Source organism: Oncorhynchus kisutch, linkage group LG23 (genome assembly GCF_002021735.2).
Source record: "Oncorhynchus kisutch isolate 150728-3 linkage group LG23, Okis_V2, whole genome shotgun sequence".
Taxonomy (NCBI): domain Eukaryota; kingdom Metazoa; phylum Chordata; class Actinopteri; order Salmoniformes; family Salmonidae; genus Oncorhynchus; species Oncorhynchus kisutch.
Genome location: NC_034196.2, coordinates 35,306,199 through 35,330,147, shown reverse-complemented (window position 1 = coordinate 35,330,147; position 23,949 = coordinate 35,306,199). Strand labels below are relative to the sequence as shown.

At 40.8% G+C, this 23,949-nt stretch overlaps 1 protein-coding gene across 1 annotated transcript; it reads right to left on the bottom strand.

Annotated features, from left to right (window-relative positions):
* Nucleotides 1-9,269: 9,269 nt before the first annotated feature.
* Nucleotides 9,270-12,757, bottom strand: LOC109868583 (tumor necrosis factor ligand superfamily member 15). The gene is made up of 4 exons (XM_020458241.2): nucleotides 11,383-12,757; nucleotides 11,211-11,253; nucleotides 11,037-11,078; nucleotides 9,270-10,610 (listed from the first exon to the last, which is right to left on the bottom strand). The coding sequence occupies exons 1-4, from the start codon at nucleotides 11,587-11,589 to the stop codon at nucleotides 10,180-10,182; spliced, it is 723 nt and encodes a 240-aa protein (XP_020313830.1). The 5' UTR covers nucleotides 11,590-12,757; the 3' UTR covers nucleotides 9,270-10,179.
* Between the last annotated feature and the right edge of the window lie 11,192 nt (nucleotides 12,758-23,949).

The following is a 23,949-nucleotide window of genomic DNA, read 5'->3' as shown; positions in this document are numbered from 1 at the left end:
TTTTTTTTTGTTGTTGTTGTGATGATGCAGTTCCACTCCTCTCATATTTTGTGTTTATTGGATAGATGTAGGAACGAGTGTACTGAAATAGCAGTGGACCAGAGTCAAACCCATGTTGCAGCGGAGGCAGGGGCTTAGACCGCTAGACCAACATGTAATGTTTTTGAAAGACAGAGTGGGATGATCTGTGACTCACTGGAACCTTTCCCGGTTTGAGGAATTAATGCAGCCACAGAGTTACACACAGGCAGCGTAATACATAGGGATAGACTGATGTGGTTTTCTGAAGGCACTCTGTGCAGCTACCTCACCAAATGTGGATTGTAGCTTTAAGACAACATAATTTAAAGCTTCCCTTATTTGGCCTTACGATAAGACCCTAGGCCAGGATTCAATCTGATCGTGTTTTATCTGATGTGCACCTTTTTAAAGGCAATGTAATCACATTTGTGGAGACTGTGTTCACGGTAAATTCTGTATATATCGTCTCAATCAGAAATGAGCTTTAAATATCATATAAAACTGATCTACCACTGATCGGATTGAATCCCGGGACTGAAGTGGCCTATAGGATTGTAGTTGAATATTGATCATTTTTGGATAGAGGGTCACCGGGCATTAAATGTCACAGAAACACTTCAGTCCATAGAAGAAAACTTCAGATTTACTCACAGACAAATCCACCAATGGTTGAAAAGAAATCTGTTTGATTGAACTTGAATGAATCCTTATGTATAAACTGAGTCTGAGCTTGTGTGTGTGGATTCTGATCTCTTTTTAGAACAGTAAGTTCACAGTCTTTCCCCACCTTAAAGTGACAGACCTGTTTTGCATAATTATATAAAGTACCTGTCCTGTTAGTCTAAGATTCAGACCATGTGGTACAATGCGACTATTACTTAACCAATGGTCTGACAAAGCTTGGCCATAATGACCATCGTTATGTTTGGAGGAAAAAGGGGGAGGCTTGTAAGCTGAAGAACACCATCCCAACCGTGAAGAACAGGGGTGGCAGCATCATGTTGTGGGGGTGCTTTGCTCCAGGAAGGACTGGTGAACTTCACAAAATAGATGATATCATGAGGGAGGAAAATTGTAGATATATTGAAGCAACATCTCAAGACATCAGTCAGGAAGTTAAAGCTTGATCGCAAATGGGTCTTCCAAATGGACAATGACCCCAAGCATACTTCCAAAGTTGTGGCAAAATGGATTAAGGACAACAAAGTCAAGGTATTGCAGTGGCCATCACAAAGCCCTGACCTCAATCATATAGAAAATGTGTGTGCAGAACTGAAAAAGCATGTGCGAGCAGGTAGGCCTACAAACCTGACTCAGTTACAACAGTTCTGTCAGGAGGAATGGGCCAAAATTCACCCAACTTATTGTGGGAAGCTTGTGGAAGGCTACCCAAAACATTTGACCCAAGTTAAACAATTTAAAGGCAATGCTACCAAATACTAATTGAGTGTATGCAAACTTCTGACCCACTGGGAATGTGAAATAAATCATTCTCTCTACTATTATACTATTACTCTCTACTATTATTTCACATTCTTAAAATAAAGTGGTGTACCTAACTGACCTAAGATAGGGAATTTTTACTGGGATTAAATGTCAGGAATTGTGAAAAACTGAGTTGTAATGTATTTGGCTAAGGTGTATGTAAATTTCCGACTTCAACTGTAGTTCCTGAGTTCTTTAAATGGTCTGTAATTAAACCATGTTTAAAGAAACCAAACCTCAATCACCTTTCCAACATACTAGAGAAGAATGTAGCCCAGTAGATAACATTATTTAAAAATTCAAACAGTATCTCTGAAACCTTCCAGTCTGGTTTTAGAGCATGTCACAGCACTGACACTGCACTTGTCAAGGTATTACATGACCTACTGTTGTCCTAAGACTGTGGTCATGTCTCTATTCTCATTCTTTTAGAACTAAGTTCTCCCTTTTACACTATTGATCATACTATTCTTATTAAGAGACCAGAAGGCTTAGTTGTTCTGCGAAGACAGGTTCTTAACTGGTTTAAATCATACATCTATGAGCACTATTAATTAGTTCAGCTGGGTAACTAGTCATTGGAATATTCCAAGGTTGAATTTGACATTCCTCACGGTTCTGTGGTAGAACCCCTTTTATTTTCCTTATACATGCTACCCTGGCCTTGGCTATGTCATCCTTAAGCACAGACATACTCCACTATTAAAAACCTACAACTGCAGCCCACATTTTAACCAACTCTAAAAGGCATGAGTACATCACTCCATTTTTATCTGCACCACACTGCCAGCCTGTAAAGTATCAGTCAGATTTAAACAAATATTCATGCAATATAATCAGCCCTCATAACACCCACATATCAGCAGTGCATCACTGGCTGATGGTGTTAAAACTTGTTTTTTTCTGTCAGGTTTCCTCTCTTTGCATCACTCAAAACCTATTTCAGAACCACGTGTCATACCCTAGAGAGAATCCCTCTCACTCAAACTCTTTCATCATAAACATCCGTCTTTCCTCAAGATTACAAAAAGGTCAGAGCAATTTCACTTCGCCCCCACATTACTCATGTCTGAGCTAGTCCTGCCAACTGTTGTGCAAACAAGCTAATGTACAGGCAAGAACTTCCCTGCATTCCCTTGTGGAATACTGGGGATTGAGAGAAAAAAATGTTGGCTGTAGTTCATGTGCTACAGACATGTTTTAGATTGTGTTTGGTATTTTTATTTTGTTTTCATTTGGACCCCCCCCTGCAAAAGCAGCAGATACTCTTCCTGGGGTCCAACACAAAACATGAAACAGGACATAATACAGAACATTAATAGACAAGAACAGCTCAAGGACAGAACTACATATAATAAAAAACACAACTTCTGACCACAACCACACAACTATTGACCACACAACTAGTGACCACACAACTACTGACCACAATTACTGACCACAACCACACAACTACACTACCGTTCAAAAGTTTGGGGTCACTTAGAAATGTCCTTGTTTTTGAAAGAAAAGCTAGTTTTTTGTCCATTCAAATAACATCAAATTAATCCGAAATACAGTGTAGACATTGTTGATGTTGTAAATGACTATTGTAGCTGGAAACGGCTGATGTTTAATGGAATATCTACATATGCGTACGGAGGCCCATTATCAGCAACCATCACTCCTGTGTTCCAATGGCACATTGTGTTAGCTAATTCAAGTTTATCCATTTAAAAGGCTAATTGATCATTAGAAAACCCTTTTGCAATTATGTTAGCACAGCTAAAAACTGTTGTCCTGATTAAAGAAGCAATAAAACTGGCCTTCTTTAGATTAGTTGAGTATCTGGAGCATCAGCATTTGTGGGTTCGATTACAGGTTCAAAATGGCCAGAAACAAAGAACTTTCTTCTGAAACTCATCAGTCTATTCTTGTTCTGAGAAATGAAGGGGGGGACACCTCACACCCATTGTAAATCTTAAGGCAGCAGACGAATCCTTTGTCCTCTCAGTGTGGAGGATTGGAATGTTTGTGTGGGCCTATGGAGAATCTACCTCAGAACAGTAACATGCACTAAATGGACTTTGAGACAATATATTTCATTAGCCAAAATGGTGGTAATAACGATACATGTAATATGAACATTTTTGTCATTTTTGTTATGTTATTAAATGTTAAATGACAATTTTAAAATGAAAACATTGTAACGAAGAGTTTTCATAAAATGTACATGATGTTTGCATACTGTGCATTGTGTGGAAAATGTCCATATCAAAGAGAATGTTTTTGTAAAAGTGAACTGTGAAATTGAGTTGTCTAATGAGATCAAAGTACATTGTGATAGCTTGCCTCGTAACTAGATACACCCCAGAGAACTTGCCATGCAGACAGAAACATCCCTTTCTGACCCGACGGTATAAAACTTGTGAGTTAAGAATTTACAATTCAGACTAGATGACCACGCGCTGCAAGCAAGGTCTACGATTAGTCGCAACCCCAAAACGCAACACGGGGTTGAAGAAGACAAAGGAACCTCTTAACAATCAATTCTACGGTTGAGTAGCTGTATCTGTATCTAAGAAGGTGAATTCAAGCAGGACCACCCCGTTATTCTCTCAAAGGAATCTTGTGTCTACACTGCTTTCTTGCCCACGCTGGAACAATCTACATGGCTGATTAGCCTTCCTCAGAAGACCCCTCTTACAGAACGAGGGCGAGGAAACGAAGAGAAAGGACACTGACATCGTGTGAACAATCAAAGACTTACACCCGGTGACAAAAGAGGAGCCGCCATTAGAGGAGAAGGCGGGAACTCAGTCCACGAAGAGAGACCCCAACGGAGACCTTCGACGAGTAATTATTTCATTATATTCTGACCCATAAGAGCGACAGTTCGGGGCAAGGTGTTAGGGCTAAACTAAGCAAAGTTAATAAATGTATCCATGTGTGCTTTTCTCTCATGCACTCTCTCTTTCTGAATTCCCATTTTGTGTAACAGGTATCATATTGTGTTGGCCCACTGGGGACCTGTTTCATTGTACTAAGTTCTAATCAATAGCCTAGACTGTGTGTTTGTGTATGTGTATCTTATATTATATTATAATTTAGCTTGTTAGTAAATAAGTAACCAACTCAATTGGTGTGGTATGGAATGATTTAGTGAGACCCGAGTTTGTGCAGATTTTCTAATTTATGCAACGTTCAGGATGAGACTGTAGAGGAAATAAATTACTTAGTGACTGCTGTAAAATCGATATTCTGATATTCTTTGAGTTAATTTGGGAAATGGTAACTCATTAAAACAAACTTTACCCATGGTGCCCCAGGCTACTGAGTTAATTTAATCACGTAATTATAAACATAGTTCATTATTTGATTAACAGCAGTCGTCACATTAATGATACCAACATTAGGTAAATAGGAAGCTTGTGTAGTAGAGCTTTGTACCAACATTACGACAGTGGTCAAGACTAAATATATGTTGTTTTCTAATTCTGGCAAAATTGTTGATGGATTACCTATTTATTCATTGAATGGTTCTCCAATCGATTGGGTTCCAGTCTATGAATATCTGGGCTTTTGGATTGACAAGGATTTAACTTTTAAAAAACATACTGATGAGCTACTTAAAAAGCTATGATTTAAAGTGGGCTTCTTTTTTTAGAAATAGGTCTTGAACAGCAGGAAGCAGATTGTACAGTCAACTTTCCTGCCAGTTCTTGACTATGGTGACACAATTTACCAGAATGCAGCAGCCACTACTCTTAAACCTTTGGATGCCGTCTACCATAGCGCCCTTCGCTTTATCACAGGTGACAGTTTTAATACTCGTTACTGCATCCTGTATCAAAAGGTTGGTTAGTCCTCATTAAAGTCCTGTAGATCACGTCACTATTCCCTTTTTGTTTACAAAGCTCTACTACACAAGCTTCCTATTTACCTATCTTCATTGTTGAAGTATAAAAATAGGGTTGGTTAACTCTTGAGGCTCCTCAGGTCCCCAACGAATTAGGTAAATCCGTATGTAGTTTTAATGCCCCTCACTGCTGGAACAATTTGCAGGACTCATTACAATTAGATGTTCTGGTGCCACTCTGGCAGTTAAGGGTGTTAATTGAGGACCTAGTAGCTGTGGATTGTAAATGTTTTTCATAAATAATGTTGTTTTGTTTTACATTGTATTGTTGAGATCAGGACACCCTTTGGAATAAGACCATGCTCTCAATGTTGTTGTCCCCTGAATACATAAAGAATAATAAAAAAGAGCAACAATAAGACCCTGCCCGGCCGCTGAGGTTCAGAGGAATAGGAGGACGTCAAAGGGCGGTTAATGTAGTGGAGGTGAAACAATAGCGTGTTGGCTAGAGTACATCAGTGATATCACCTTCCCTGAGATCTTAAGCCAACTGTCGTTCACGGCATTGAGTTGCAGTGTTATTGCAGAAAGTTGTTGGTCTAGCTTTCTCTATAGACTAATAGTCACAAGGTGCTGCTGACATTCTTAACTGTCCATATATCAAACCGTTATGTCAGCAATGATTGATGAGAATTAAGAGATGACGTTGTCTGTAGCGACCTAGTGTGCTGTACACCAGAGGGGAACACCCTTTTCCATGCTGGAGTAGAGACACAGGCAGACATACATGCCCACCAGCGTGTCTTCTCCCACGCAACCCTATTATAGCCACACTGGGTTATTTTTAATAACAAGGCTCTTCACTTGCCTTTCGCGTTAATTGTTTAACACTGGGAAAGGTATGATGGTCAGATGTGAGCCAACTGTCACTTCCTTTGGACAACTGTGGCTAAGTTAATTAAACAGTATTTTTCCATCACTCTACGACCATTAATAACAATCACCTCTGACGTTGTCCACTTCAACTGTTCCTTAGGGTGTAGTTAAGATTCACGTTTGGAACGGCAAGTGCTTTGTATTTCCATTGTACAAGTGATGTCATTAGTTCAAATTCCCTTTTGACATACAGAGTTATTATTAAAGTGAAATATACAGATAGATACAGTGGGGAGAAATACTATTTGATACACTGCCGATTTTGCAGGTTTTCCCCACTTACAATGCATGTAGAGGTCTGTAATTTTTATCATAGGTACACTTCAACTGTGAGAGACGGAATCTAAAACAAAAATCCAGAAAATCACATTGTATGATTTTTAAGTAATAATTTGCATTTTATTGCATGACATAAGTATTTGGTCAACTACCAACCAGTAAGAATTCCAGCTCTCACAGACCTGTTCGTTTTTCATTAAGAAGCCCTCCTATTCTCCACTCGTTACCTGTATTAACTGCACCTGTTTGAACTCGTTACCTGTATAAAATACACCTGTCCACACACTCAATCAAACAGACTCCAACCTCTCCACAATGGCCAAGACCAGAGAGCTGTGTAAGGACATCAGGGATAAAATTGTAGACCTGCACAAGGCTGGGATGGGCTACAGGACAATAGGCAAGCAGCTTGGTGAGAAGGCAACAACTGTTGGCGCAATTATTAGAAAATGGAAGAAGGTCAAGATGATGGTCAATCACCCTCGGTCTGGGGCTCCATGCAAGATCTCACCTTGTGGGGCATCAATGATCATGAAGAAGGTGAGGGATCAGCCCAGAACTACACGACAGGACCTGGTCAATGACCTGAAGAGAGCTGGGACCACAGTCTCAAAGAAAACCATTAGTAACACACTACGCCGTCATGGATTAAAATCCTGCAGCGCACGCAAGGTCCCCCTGCTCAAGCCAGCGCATGTCCAGGCCCGTCTGAAGTTTGCCAATGACCATCTAGATGATCCAGAGGAGGAATGGGAGAAGGTCATGTGGTCTGATGAGACAAAAATAGAGCTTTTTGGTCTAAACTCTACTCACCGTGTTTGGAGGAAGAAGAAGGATGAGTACAACCCCAAGAACACCATCCCAACCGTGAAGCATGGAGGTGGAAACATCATTCTTTGGGGATGCTTTTCTGCAAATGGGACAGGACGACTGCACCGTATTGAGGGGAGGATGGGTGGGGCCATGTATCGCGAGATCTTGGCCAACAACGTCCTTCCCTCAGTAAGAGCATTGAAGATGGGTCGTGGCTGGGTCTTCCAGCATGACAACCACTCGAAACACACAGCCAGGGCAACTAAGGAGTGGCTCCGTAAGAAGCATCTCAAGATCCTGGAGTGGCCTAGCCAGTCTCCAGACCTGATCCTAATAGAAAATCTTTGGAGGGAGTTGAAAGTCCGTATTGCCCAGCGACAGCCCGAAACCTGAAGGATCTGGAGAAGGTCTATATGGAGGAGTGGGCCAAAATCCCTGTGACAGTGTTTTAAAAAAATGAACCTTTATTTAACTAGGTAGGCTAGTTGAGAACAAGTTTGAGAACAAATTTGCAACTGCGACCTGGCCAAAATAAAGCATAGCAATTCGACACATACAACAACACAGAGTTACACACGGAATAAACTAAACATTGTCAATAAAACAGTAGAACAAAATAAAACAAAAAGTCTATATACAGTGAGTGAAAATGAGGTAAGATAAGGGAGTAAAGGCAATAAATAGGCCATGGTGGCAAAGTAATTACAATATAGCAATTAAACATTGGAATGGTAGATGTGCAGAAGATGAATGTGTAAGTAGAGATACTGGGGTGCAAAGGAGCAAGATAAATAAATACTGTATGGGGATGAGGTAGGTAGATAGATGGGCTATGTACAGGTGCAGTGATATGTGAGCTGCTCTGATAGCTGGTGCTTAAAGCTAGTGAGGGAGATATGAGTCTCCAGCTTCAGGGATTTTTGCAGTTCGTTCCAGTCATTGGCATAACATAGTAAACATAAATCCGGGACACTCCAATTAGTATGTGTTATGTTTGGTAAGCTATGCATTCATTTGTGGATGTCCATCATCCATTTCATATGATATGTTATGAATGACATTTCATACATTACGTTATGAACTTGCAAAGCATATGATATGTTACGAATTCCAATTTAACGTTAGTTAGATTAATGTTAGGCTTAGGAGATAGGAGAGGTTAAGGAGAGGTTAAGGGTTAGGAGAGGTTAAGGGTTAAGGTTAGAGTTGGGGAAAGGTTTAGCTAACATGTTAAGTAGTTGCAAAGTAACTAAAAAGTAGTAAGTAGTTGTTAATTAGCTAAAATGATAAGGTTGTCCGTGATGAGATTCGAACACTCAACCGTTATATTCAATGGGTATATATCACTAATTTAAAAGTCCAAAAATGGATGTAGCAATAGCTTATCATGAAGGGGAGACCAGAGGGGTATACTACAAAGCAGGATAAAGGAGTTTGCCAGCTAACTTGCCTAAATATTCTGATATAACTTTAAAGATAAGCTTGAAATGGGCATAGTCTAATTGTTTCAACAAACAAAAACACATACCGAAGTTTAGCTGTTTTAATTAACCAGAAAATCTATAGTTATTTCTGGTTGCTTATCAAAGTTAGCTGGCTAACTTGTTGATCATGCTTTGTAATATACCCCTCAGTAGTTAGGTAAACCATGTGGAGTGATTCATTATGTTTAAGATCAGAGGGGAAAGAGTCATCCATTTAACTGCAGTGTAGAAACATCTTTCCATTACACACATCCACTGACTAAGAAATGAAAAACTTCCAGGGATGATGACACAACCTTTTCAGGCCAGGATTCACACTTAGGAACCCACGCACAGGAAGAGTTCAATTGTCATCTATCCAACTTTCACTGGTTTCTCTTTCATTCAAGGAAGAATCCCAAAGTAGTAATGTGTTATTTACAGAAATTAAATACTTTATTCACAGAAAGGTCAATATAAAGCGTTTACTTGGTAACATATTTAAAGGGATAATTCACCCAAATTACAAAATTACATTCTGCTTCCAGGCAGAATAACATACAGTAAAGGGAGTTTAATACCTTTCCCTAGGGCTATGGCCACACAAAGATTTTGTGTTAGAAAAATGCTAATTGAGCCAATGGGTTTGTATGGGAGTAATCCATTGACAGGTGATGGACAACAGAGATGTGTATGCAACTCGTCTGAAAATAATTTACTTGAGTTTTTGAGGGACACAAAAATAAAAACGTCATATGTCTGTAGCGGCTGTAGCCCAAGGGTCAAATCCTACGTTGACTCTTGCACAAAACTCATGCGTTAAAGAATTAGGCAACATTTTGAGTTAGGAATTGACCCCATTTTATAAAATCATAATAAGTTATTTCATTTAACAACAATTATTGATTAATCTTGATCAAGAAAGGAAATGTGTAGCAAACAGTACATACTATGAAATGAACGTATGAATACATTTATACCTTTATTTAACACGGCAAGTCAGCTTAGCAAATTCTTATTTACAATGATGGCCTAGGAACAGTGGGTTTAACTGCCTTGTTCAGGGGCAGAACAACAGATTTTTACCTTGACAGCTTGGGGATTTGATCTAGCAACCTTTCGGTTACTAGTCCAACCACTAGGCTACATGCCACCCTGAAATAACGTCAGCTTTATCAGAAGGAAAGCCTTAACTAATACCTGCATGTTACAGGACAATTGTATCCACAAGGATTTTAAAATGTGCCTTGAAACATGCACTGGTCCTACTAAAAGTAAGCATGGAAATAAATAATGTAAATCCACACAGACTGCATATTTTTGGAATAGACATGTTCTCCTTGTCTAGAGGAGAAAAGCACCAATATACATGGTAGTCTCTGCTGAACAGTCAATCAGTTCATAATTGTCTTCATTAATGGACACCCTCAGGAGGTCCCCTTCCTCCAGAGCAACCACCTGTCCCGTGTACACAGTCCTCGCTCCTCTCCTATTATCTGGTATGCTATCCTTGACTTCCATGATAGGGCAATCATCTGGGTATCTATTGGAGAATTTCAGGACTTTCAGGCTAAGAAAATGGATCTCGCCAGATACCTTGTCTTTATGCGGCATTCGAAAGTTGACCCCTACGTAGACAAAGTATCGGCCTCCCTGAGGGACAACCAGAGCATGCTTCTTCTCATCATAGGTGAAATGTTGCATGTGCACCAAGCCAGTTTCCTGGTGTTCCCATTGGATGTAATCTTCAGGCACGGAGTTGCACCTTGATGATGCTGGAGGTAGGAGAAGATGGAGAGGATCAGAGGAAATATATAAACGATCGTGATTCTGGAAATATATCCACTTGATATTCAACACACAAAAAGCCAACATTCCTGGCGGCTGCCCTTGCACAATATTACCACAGCTCAATGTGCACACTATAGCCTAATTGCAAACTAAACAGTAAGTTTGATTAGGCATGTGAATAACACCATACCCATACACTAGGGATTTCTCAGTGATATCCAAAAAGCATGTGGTTCCTAAAAGAGAATCATAAAGGCACATCTAGGCTACATGAGATAATACAATTGTATAACAAGAAGAATTGGTATAAATCAGCAAACTTTTTTTTACAAAGTTGCAAACCCACACATCCGGTCCATTCACATGCATGCATATATGTATATATATAAACACGCTTTACTAAGACATACTTGTCAGGTGAGCGTTTGGCTTCAGGTTCTGTCCTTGACGATCTGGTAGGAAAAAGAAAACAACGATCAGCGCATGCTTGCTTTACGCTGCTGATAGACGCGCCTCTCGAGGCTTAAATCATAAAATCAAAGTAATGTACTATGGAAGACATATCATACGAAATAGTTACATACCTATAGCTTGCTGTCGTGAGTATTCTGCATGTTTGAATGAATCCTACAAACACAAGTTAATTATTAATGGTCACCCACAGTAATGAAAGTTAAAGCTCCATTAAAATCCAATGCTAAAGCTCTCCGGCATCTCTGTGCCCCGTTAAAAACATATGGATGTCGCATTGCTTACCTTCTCATTACAGTCTCTATTCACACGCTGTGTAAAGACAAATACAGCTGCACAACCCAGAACCAAGAATAACGTGACAAGACGCAAGCGACTCTCCTGTCGCTTCATTTCTTGACAGTGTTTGAGCAAAAGCACAACAGACTCTTGCTGCGCCATTGAAATCAACGTATCGTGAGGAATCTCGCTGTTCCTTGCGCACTTATCCATATCAAACCACCACTACGAAGTCTTTTATCTTCTTATTGAAATACATCCGATTTTATAGTTCTGCTACCGCCTACGCGACTCGGCTGTCAGTGCCTTTCCCTGCACATGTGCCCCGGGAAAATCCCCAAAGTCGTGCATTAACAGACTACCCCTCATGCTGCTATAAATGACCACTCTCAAATTAATTGACAGAGCTGTGGGTGTAAAGGTAGTTTATCGTGCACAAATTAAGGCAGTTCAATGTAGACAACAGATTAATTATGCTCTTTTATCTTCTATTAATGGAGAGTTTCCTGATAAAAAATATCTGTATGCCTATGGATGCGTAGCTAGCTATGTAGCCGATCTGTCTATGGATCCTAAGCGTTTGATATACATATTAGTTCAGAGCCTAGCTTTGAACCTCAGCTATCATAACCAGTTGTATCAACTTCAAAACAGTCTGAATGACATTAATGAAGCCTATTGATTGAGTCGAATGTAATATAACTTTGTGCCAAGGATTCAAGTCCTATATACACAGAGGTGTGGACTCAGTCACAAATATGATGACTTGCAACTCAATTTTTACTTTAGCATCAATAACTCGTGATTTAACTTGGATTTGGGCCTTTTGACTCGAACTGACTTGATACCCTCCCCAAGCCCAGATATATAAAATTGATGCTATTAAAAAAAAGGGTGAATTCAGATGGAGCCCTTGGAAAGATGATACCCAAAATTATTATTTTCGGATATAAAGACTACTCTGTATCAACAAAATACCGGATTGCAACTTGCAAAACATGCGCAAAGAAAATTACAGACGGAGGCGCAACAACTTCCAACTTTGGTCGACATTTGAAGCTGCACAAAGAACGGTAACTCACGACTAATACAGCCGACAGCTATATAATGTATATCTTTGCTAGTGTAGCATGTAGGCTAAAGTAACGTTCCACACCGTCAGTCAGTGCGAGAACGTGAACATTGCACCCAAGATTGAGCCACAACTGGCTAGGCAGTTGATAAATCCTGCCTGATGTTACTGCTGTTCCTATAACCATTGACATACGTTGGCCTCCTGTAACCACACACAGAGGGTGTGTGTGTGTTAAGGTTTGGCGATTGTGTTTGGGTTGGCGCCCCCCTAGGTTTCTTCCTAGGTTTTGGCCTTTCTAGGGAGTTTTTCCTAGCCACCGTGCTTCTACATCTGCATCGCTTGCTGTTTGGGGTTTTAGGCTGCGTTTCTGTACAGCACTTTGAGATATCAGCTGATGTACGAAGGGCAATATAAAAAAAATATTTTTGGGAAAAATAATTTTTATTTTCATTTCACATTCAAATACAATTACAAATTTAGTGCATAACGTTGTACATAACATGGATACTTACAAACAGTATCAACAAGTACCGTAACCACATAAGAATATCAAAACTCCTGACCAGTATTATTGGCCTATATTCAAGATTAACATGCCTCTAACAATCTCCAAAAACAATACAAACAATTCTATAAATAAAAATATATACATATGCCAAAATGCACTCTGAATAAACCTCAGTGTATATCAAATATCTACAAAGGCTTAGTTTACATTTCAATTGTACCTATGTAATACAATTATATATCGGTTATAAACACATTTACAATGACGGGTAAATCCCTTTCCATCTCTGTTTTACTGATGCAATGCCCCCCTTATCTATTTCGAATTGTATTCTTTTCCAAACTTCCTGTTTTATAAATTGAACCAATCGCGTCGGTGACCACTTGAGGGTGTCATTAACTGCACCACATCTGGCCTCCCAAAGTTTGGTCTTGATAAGGGACACCAGAGTCACTAATGCTAATAATTGCACCCTTTCCACATTTTTTATTTCAAGTTTGGCAACCCCTTCATAATCAATGTTTTTTAAAATCTCAATTTTTTGGGGACTTTTTCCCCAAACTGATTGAGCAAAAGAACATTCCCATAAAACATGTGGAATTGTTTCGATTGCGAAACAATTTTCCCTGGGACAGAATTTATTTAGGGTCAAATTATGATCGTATAAAGTTGAACGGACCGGAAGACGTCTGTGTAAAACAAGCCAATTAAAATCTTTCAGTCTGTTGTCTAACCCTTTTAATTGTGTCCGTATCCAGGTGGAAGGCGATATTGGTAATCCGTCTCTAGGACAACAATTTTCTATTAATTTCGCGTACAGCAATCTGTGGTTGATTACATTTTCCTTTACTTTGCAGACAGGGGTTTTCCTTGCCCATTCCACTATTTTCTTAAAATGTAACGGGATAATTTCAGCTTTTGGCTTACTATTATCCCACTTCACCATGAACCTTAACGGTACAGACAGCCAGAATTTTATTAAAATGTGACATTTGTGTACAGAAGACGACAAAAGACAACAAATGTTTGAGTAGAACAATGCATCTAGCTTGAGAGGAATAAGAGGGAAATCACTTCCACCAGCCTCTATAGGCTGGTACATCCGATCTCTACGGATGTACTCATATCCCCCCCAAAAGAAATTAAACAGTACCCGTATGAAAGTTTTTCTTAGTGACACCGGCATGGGAAACACATAGGCAAGGTGAAGTAATGAAGGCAGATTGTCCGCCTTCAGCACTAACACCTTCCCACTAAAAGATAGTCGCCTCACTTTCCACAGTCCCAATCTTTTATTAATTGATAAGTTTTTATTTCCAATTAAACATGTCATCTTTAATTTCATTTCCCGAAAGATATACCGAGCACTACCATTGGTCCTGTGCACACAGTCAAACCACATAACTGATCCGTTCTCCATTTCCACTGTCCCAAAGGTTTTATTTCTGTTTTATTCTTGTTAATCTTCGACCCAGACGCAACAGAGAATTCATCAATGACTTTGATAGACTCTTTCAAGCTCAGGTCGTCTTGTAAATATAAAACTGTGTCGTCCGCATATTGCGATATTTTTAGCATATCCCCTCCAGGTAAAATGATGCCTTTGATGTTATAATTTTTCCTAATTGCGCATGCGAAAGGTTCAATATATAAAACATACAATAGAGCAGATAGAGGGTCACCCGGTCTGACACCTCGTAATTGCGTGATAACATTTCCAATATTCCCATTAATATTTACCCTGCTACCCACATTACTATACAGAATTTTTACCCATTTCATAAAATTATTTCCAAACCCAAAGTTTTCCATAATTCTAAACAAAAACTCATGGTTTACCATGTCAAAGGCTTTTTCCTGGTCCAAATTCACAGTAATAGCTGGCAGGTGCCTTTCCTCTAAATAGGCTTGAACGTCTCTGTGCAATTGCAAGTTCCAGGTTAATCTTCTCCCCACCACACCACATGTTTGGTCTAAACCAACAACATATGCCATGGCAGAAGATAGGCGATTAGTTACGGCTTTGCTTAATAATTTATAGTCAACACACAACATTGTTAAAGGTCTCCAATTTGCTAATGTCTTGGGGTCTCCCTTTTTATACAGTAGAGAGATTACCCCCTCACACATCGAAACTCCCATATGCTCTAAACCAAATATACCTCTAAACACTTCCAACAGATGAGAGAGCTCTTTAGAGCTCTCTTTAGAGAGCCCATCCACTCCTGGTACTTTGTTATCTTTCATGCTCTTGAGTGCCATATGAATTTCATCTAATTTCAATTCCCCTTCTAATTGGTCTCTAATATCCAAAGGTATATGCACATCCATGCATTTTAAAAATGTAGTCCCTTTCTCATAATCAATTGTTTGTTTTTGAAATAGCTGAGAAAAGTGGTGTGTAGCGACACCAAGCATGCCATCTCCATCCTCAACCATCTCCCCATCTTGGTCCAATAAAGCCGAAATAGTCCTCCTCTTTCCCCGTGATTTAATTTGCTTGAAAAAATATGCCGAGCACTTCTCATCATTTTCCCATTTATCTTGCTGACTTTTAAAAATGAAGTCTCGAGCTTTCTTTTCAAATAATGTGTGTTGCTTTTTCAGCAGGATGCCTAATTTGTCTTTATCTAATCCATATCTAATCCATATCTAATCCATATCTAATCCACCACCATTTACATTTCCTTGGCTGTGTAGATCTTTTAGTTCATTCTGCAATTTATAAAATTCTGTGTGGTTATTACTTACTTTGTCTTTGCAAAAATTCTGAATAAAAATCTTGATTCTTAATTTTGTGCTCTCCCACCACTCTATGACTGTGGAATAAAAAGGTTTCATAGCTACACAGCCCTGGAAAAAATACCTGAATCTTGTCCCAAAAGTTTTGTCATGTAAAATGCCGTTATTAATTTTCCAATACCCTTTTCCAAATTCAATTGTTTTTAATTCTACTGTCACAGACAGGCAACTGTGGTCCGAATAAAAAACCGGTGTAACGCACGCGGAGGACACACGGAGTTCACGCGGAACAAACAGATAATCTATTCGCCTCCTCGAGCCCCTGCTGTTTCCCCAAGTGAAACCGGGATCATCCGCATGCGCCATTCTATAAGTATCAACCAAATTATATTTACCTATAATACTTTTTACAAGATGCCCGCCTAGATTACCTCGGTCATATGACACATTAAAATCTCCCCCCATAAACACCTGTCTGTTTGTCATAAAAATAGCGTCTAGGTCGTTAAGCATTTCCCTCCTTTCCTTGGGTGTCGATGGTGCATATACATTAATAAATCTAAAACATTTACCCTTCCAATCGATATCTACTATTAAAACCCTCCCGTGTACTGCCGAAAAACTTCCTACTATTTTTAAATCCCTATTCCCACTTAGAACACCAACCCCTGTAGAATGCACCCCTCCGACACTCCACCTCGACTCTCCCTGAACCCATTCCCGCATAAACCTCTCCACGTCATTTTGATCTTTTAAATGTACTTCTTGTAAAAAACACACAGAGAAGCGAATGGAGGACAAATGGGAAAAAACAGTCGCCCTTTTAACTGGGTTCCTAAGCCCTCTAACATTGATGCTAGCTAGGTTAATAATAGACGACATGAGGTAAAGAGGGAAAAAGACAACTATCTAAATATGACATTATTTTCCAAACTCACTAAGTACATTAACTCATTAGGCGGCCTGTCTGGGAAACGATGGTCTCCAGTCGGAGGACTGTCCACCAAGATAGGGGTCGGGAAAACACTGTCCTCCTCCTCATGCTCCCCCTCCATCTGCGTGGGTGCTGGAACCCCACTGGGTGCCAGACCGCTGCTCTCGATGGAGGCCGCGCCTGACAGGGATAGCAGAGTCTCCTCTGCGCTGCCCAGGTTTCCCTCGCTTTTCTCCTCAGACTTCCCGCTTTCAAAACAACTGAAGCGATTCCCCCCCAAAGCGGACTTCTCCATCGCCTCCATGCGGATGAGTGGGGAAACAGGGCTCATCTGCTTCCTTTTCACCGAGCACTTTCTCCTCTCTCTCACCGTTGTCCAGCTCTCGGTAGCCGCGGGCGTGGTGGGCTCTCCCTTCTCCTCCTCCACTTGCTTATTCCAACTGCTATCCGCTTCTCCTCTCTCCTCGTGAGATGATGATGGCGTCTCACTCCCGCTCTCCTCTGACTCTCGCAGTTCTCTCTCCATCACTAGCTCATCCACAACCTCATCAATAGCGCGTAGGATTAATTGTCAGAGTAGAGGACCTTGTCCATTTCAGGTAAAACATCAAACCAAAGTTTATATCCCAGGAGAAATTAGCTATCAACAGCAAGCAAGGTAGCTAAATTGCCATGAATGTTTAATACTTTTCCACCTGTCTCCAAATTAATATAGTTGGTTCAGAGTTTGTTTTGATATTTCAACCTGCGTGTCCTGATCACATCTGGTGTGGATGGACAAAATCAACATGCGGACGTATGCATGTTACAATCTGACCACACCGCTGGCAAGCGTTGCAAAATAAATGTAGACATGCATGTTATTCAATCATTTCTTCCAAACCGTTTTTTTATTTTTATAAACAAAAACTTTATTGGGAAAGTATAAACAAAAAACAATGGAGTAGGGTAGGTTTGGTAGAAGAGTAGAGAGTCTCTTGACCAAGACAACAGTATCACTGTCTCTTTGCAGCCTCTCATTGGCATGGATGGCACAGCCCGGATCAGACTTTGAACATGAGATCTTTGGTCCCGTGTTGTGTCCAGAAGGGTCACAGGCATGGTGTTGTAGGGGGAGGCAGTCTACTTGGATCTCTGCGTCATCTTTCGCCTCTTGCGCTTCAGCCTTCAATTTCTTCCAAACTGCTCGCGCGCGTCAACAAACTGAGTAGCCAGGTTTTGAGCGCCATTCTTGTCTTTGTGTGTCAAATAAGCTTGCAGACTAATCAGGACATAAATATGACTGCACATCACATAATTTAACACGTTCATTAGTTGTTATTTCACATCGATTACACTATCACTCGTATTTCATATGCCACAGCGATTCACCGATACCTATGCCATGATGCTGGTAAAGTTGTCTCGCACACCTGCCTGCTGTCACACTTGAGCGCAGACACACATTCCCAAGCTTTGGGACAGTGCTGGTCATACAAAAAAGCAAGCTAGCTGATGGATGCAAACAATGTTCTTCCCCAAAAACATAGCAAACTATATAATCTAAAATCCCCTAATTTATAAAACAGTTATTTGATAAATGATGGTCAGACCCACCTAATTGAAGCTAAACACAATAAGGGATTAGCCACAATAGTGGAATTTGCAGTTCAACTTCAAAATAAAAGCATCTCATTGAAAGTTATGCAAATTAATACAAAAAGTGCTATAATAGAATAGATCATGCTAAACGGAATGTTATATAGATGTAACAAAGTATAATAATTTGTTCATTTGACAAAAATCTGTTGAAATCACACTGTGGATGTATTAGACTTTAGAATTGCATTGGAGACCTACGGTACATATTTCACTGTGCAGTCTTACCTATGGATTGTGGATCAATGACACGGGCATCAGTCTACTCAGTGACACCCACAGAACATTAGCTTTTTAGCTCTTATTGCGGGACTCTGAAACCACTGTGAAATGAGCCACATTTATTGTACCAGTCAACCTACAATGTGTATTGAACACTATTCCAGAGGAAAAACAATACAATGTGTATGTTTTGGAGTCTGATAACTCTGAGGGGGACTTTGGGGAAAAAGCACTTGGGTACTGAGTAGACTGATACCCCATTTCATTGATCTCCAACCCTTAGGTAAGGCGGTACAGTGTAATATGAATGTCAATATGCACAATAGGCTGACTGGGGAAGTGATTTCCCACAGTCCTGAAATAAGAGCTAAAACGGTAATATTTGCGTAAACTCTTCACAATTGTGTTCTGTGGGTGTCACCGAATAGACTGATACCCCATTTAATTTCTCCACAATAAATATGGCATGATTCCACCACTTGTAACCATGTGTCACTTTCAAAGAGGGACTTTTATTTTCGGGGAAAATTCCACTCCTAGAATATTGTTTCTCATGGTCTGAGAGTCCATTAGGTGCCTTTTAGCAAACTCCAAACAAGCTGGCATGTGCCTTTTACTGAGGAGTGGCTTCCGTCTGGCCACTGTCCCATAAAGGTCTGATTGGTGGAGTGCTGCAGAGATGGTTGTCCTTCTGGAAGGTCCTCCCATCTCCGCAGAGGAACTCTGGAGCTCTGTCAGTGTGACCATTGGGTTCTTGGTCACCTCCCTGACCAAGGCCCTTCTCCCCTAATTGCTCAGTTTGGCTGGACAGCCAGCTCTAGGAAGAGTCTTGGTGGTTCCAAACTTCTTCTATGTAAGAATGATGGAGACCACCACGTTCTTGGGGACCTTCGATTCTACATACATTTTTTGGTACCCTTCCCCAGATCTCTGCCTCACAATCCTGTCTCGGACCTCTACAAGCAATTCCTTCGATCTCATGGCTTGTTACATTTTATTTTTTTATTGAATATATAAAATATACAATCTACTTGCAGTGAAGCCGCTCAACATCTACGCTCAACATCTACATCACATTAGTCATCTAACAGACTCCCATCCAGAGCGACCCACAGAAGCAACCAGGGTCAACACCCTGCTCAAGGGCATGTCGACAGATCTCCCACAAAGTCAAAAACAGGGACCCGAACCAGCGACCCATCAGTCACCGGCCCAAGCTCCCAACCGCCGGGCCACCAGCCCTCCAAGTCCAACCCCCCCCCCAAGGCTGTAATGTAACAAAGTGGATAAGGGGGGGGGGGTCCATGTTGTTTTCTCTTTGAAAATAATGTGTGTGAAACATTGTTGCATTTAAAGTAGGGATGCACAATATAAATCGGTGAACATATCGGAATCGGACAATATTAGCTAAAAATGCAAACATCGGTATTGGCCGATGTCTAGTTTAACGCCGATGTGGAAAACCAATGTCAAAGCTGACGTGCATACCTACATAACGTAGGTACAGTGGGGCAAAAAAGGATTTAGTCAGCCACCAATTGTGCAAGTTCTCCCACTTAAAAAGATGAGAGGTCTGTAATTTTCATCATAGGTACACTTCAACTATGACAGACAAAATTAGAAAAAAAATCCAGAAAATCACATTGTAGGATTTTTTATGAATTTATTTGCAAATTATGTTGGAAAATAAGTATTTGGTCACCTACAAACAAGCAAGATTTCTGGCTCTCACAGTAACTTCCTCTTTAAGAGGCTCCTCTGTCCTCCACTCGTTACCTGTATTAATGGCACCTGTTTGAACTTGTTTTCAGTATAAAAGACACCTGTCCACAACCTCAAACAGTCACACTCCAAACTCCACTATGGCCAAGACCAAAGAGCTGTCAAAGGACACCAGAAACAAAATTGTAGACCTGCACCAGGCTGGGAAGACTGAATCTGAAATAGGTAAGCAGCTTGGTTTGAAGAAATCAAATGTGGGAGCAATTATTAGGAAATGGAAGACATACAAGACCACTGATAATCTCCCTCGATCTGGGGCTCCACGCAAGATCTCACCCCGTGGGGTCAAAATGATCACAAGAACGGTGAGCAAAAATCCCAGAACCACACGGGAGGACCTAGTGAATGACCTGCAGAGAGCTGGGACCAAAGTAACAAAGCCTACCATCAGTAACACACTACGCCACCAGGGACTCAAATCCTGCAGTGCCAGACGTGTCCCCCTGCTTAAGCCAGTACATGTCCAGGCCCGTCTGAAGTTTGCTAGAGAGCATTTGGATGATCCAGAAGAAAATTGGGAGAATGTCATATGGTCAGATGAAACCAAAATATAACTGTATGGTAAAAACTCAACTCGTCATGTTTGGAGGACAAAGAATGCTGAGTTGCATCCAAAGAACACCATACCTGTTTTTCTGCAAAGGGACCAGGACGACTGATCCGTGTAAAGGAAAGAATGAATGTGGCCAAGTATCGTGAGATTTTGAGTGAAAACCTTCCATCAGCAAGGGCATTGAAGATGAGGTCTTTCAGCATGACAATGATCCCAAACACACCGCCCAGGTAACGAAGGAGTGGCTTCGTAAGAAGCATTTCAAGGTCCTGGAGTGGCCTAGCCAGTCTCCAGATCTCAACCCCATAGAAAATCTTTGGAGGGAGTTGAACGTCCGTGTTGCCCAGCAACAGCCCCAAAACATCACTGCTCTAGAGGAGATCTGCATGGAGGAATGGGCCAAAATACCAGCAACAGTGTGTGAAAACCTTGTGAAGACTTACAGAAAACGTTTGACCTCTGTCATTGCCAACAAAGGGTATATAACAAAGTATTGAGATACATTTTTGTTATTGACCAAATACTTATTTTCCACCATAATTTGCAAATAAATTCATAAAAAATCCTACAATGTGATTTTCTGGAGAAAAAAAATCTAATTTTGTCTGTCATAGTTGAAGTGTACCTATGATGAAAATTACAGGCCTCTCATATTTTTAAGTGGGAGAACTTGCACAATTGGTGGCTGACTAAATACTTTTTTGCCCCACTGTACATGACGTAATGACGCCACATAAAACTTTGTGCTATATGTGCAACTAGCCCACAATGTCTGCTGTGTGGATCAAGCAGTCAACAAGTCAAGCAGTCATTTAAAAGAGTTACAACATTTCAGCGAGACAACTCAGAGGCGAAATCCAAGGTAATGGAATTCATTGCAAGCAAACACCGGCCACGAACAATGTGTTTACAATACCGAAGTTGGTAATAAAGCATCATTTGTTCAACTGCAATTTCTGGGGTAGTTAGCTTTAGCTTGGTACCTAGCTAACACCAATACAACCAGCCTGAAAACAATGACCAGTAGAAACTGCAGTCATTTTCATTATTCTTAGCAATGATTTAGGAATCTTTGTGAGTAAGTATTAGCTAATAGCCATTTGTTATTCGCCTATTGAAATTGCTCTTCAGTTCATGAAAATTAATAGCTAGCCAGCTACTTAAAACTGTTGTCCAAAGCTAACGTTGTAAGCAACCAGCCAGCTTCACCTGGCTAGTGAGGCTCGACCGGACCGGGTTATGTGTTGTGAAGCTAGCCACAATAAGAATTAGGCACAATAGTACTGTGCATCCGTCTTCATTGACCTGGCCAAGGCTTTCGACTCTGTCAATCACCGTATTCTTATCGGCAGACTCAACAGCCTTGGTTTCTCAAATGACTGCCTCGCCTGGTTCACCAACTACTTCTCAGATAGAGTTCAGTGTGTCAAATCGGAGGGCCTGTTGTCCGGACCTCTGGCAGTCTCTATGGGGGTACCACAGGGTTCAATTCTCGGGATGACTCTTTTCTCTGTATATATCAATGATGTTGCTCTTGCTGCAGGTGATTCATTGATCCACCTCTACTCAGACGACACCATTCTGTATACATCTGGCCCTTCTTTGGACACTGTGTTAATAACAAACCTCCAAATGAGCTTCAATGCCATACACTACTCCTTCAGTGGCCTCCAACTGCTCTTAAACGCTAGTAAAACTAAATGCATGCTTTTCAACCAATATGTGTTATGTGTTGTGAAGCTAGCCACAATAAGAATTAGGCACAATAGTGGAATTTGTGGTTTGCCTTCAAAATAAAAGTATGTCACTGTCAGCTTAATGTCTCTCTCTAATGTCAATATGCCTTGTATACTATTGTTTAGGGTAGTTTTTTTTTACTGCGGAGCCTCTAGTCCCACTCAACTTGCCTCAGATAGCTCTTTTGTTCCACCTCCCACACATACGGTGACCTCACCTAGCATAACTAGTGCCTCCAGAGATGCAAGCTCTCTTATCATCACTCAATGCCTATGTTTACCTCCACTGTACCCACACCCTACCATACCCATCTGTACATTATGCCCTGAATCTATCCTACCACGCCCAGAAATCTGATCCTTTTATTCTCTGTCCCCAATGCACTAGATGACCAGTTTTGATAGCCTTTAGCCGTACCCTCATCCTACTCCTCTGTTCCTCAGGTGATGGAGAGGTTAACCCAGGCCCTGTGTGTCCCCAGGCGCTCTCATTTGTTGACTTCTGTAACCGTAAAAGGCTTGGTTTCATGCATGTTAACATCAGAAGCCTCCACCCTAAGTTTGTTTTACTCACTGCTTTAGCACACTCCGCCAACCTTGATGTCCTTGCCATGTCTGAATCCTGGCTTAGGAAGGCAACCAAAAATTTGGAGATTTCCATCCCCAACTACATTTTCCGACAAGATAGAACTGCCAAAGGGGGAGGAGTTGCAATCTACTGCAGTTCTGTCATACTTTCCAGGTCTATGCCCAAACAGTTCGAGCTTCTAATTAAAAAAATTAATCTCTCCAGAAATAAGTCTCTCACTGTTGCCGCCTTTTATAGACCCCACTCAGCTCCCAGCTGTGCCCTGGACACCATATGCGAATTGATTGCCCCCCATCTATCTTCAGAGTTCGTTATGTTTGGTGACCTAAACTGGGGTATGCTTAACACCCCGGCCATCCTACAATCTAAGCTAGATGCCCTCAATCTCACACAAATGATCAAGGAACCCACCAGGTACAACCCTAAATCCGCAAACATGGGCACCCTCATAGATATTATCCTGACCAACTTGCCCTCCAAATACACCAGCCCTCATCACTGTCAAACGCTCCCCGAAACACTTCTGCGAGCAGGCCTTTCTAATCGACCTGGCCCGGGTATCCTGGAAGGATATTGACCTCATCCCGTCTGTAGAGGATGCCTGGTTGTTCTTCAAAAATAATTTCCTCACCATCTTAAATAAGCATGCCCCTTTCAAAAAATGTAGAACTAAGAACAGATATAGCCCTTGGTTCACTCCAGACCTGTCTGACCAAAAAACAGCACAAAAACATCCTGTGGCGTACTGCACTAGCATGGAATAGTCCCCACGATATGCAACTTTTCAGGAAAGT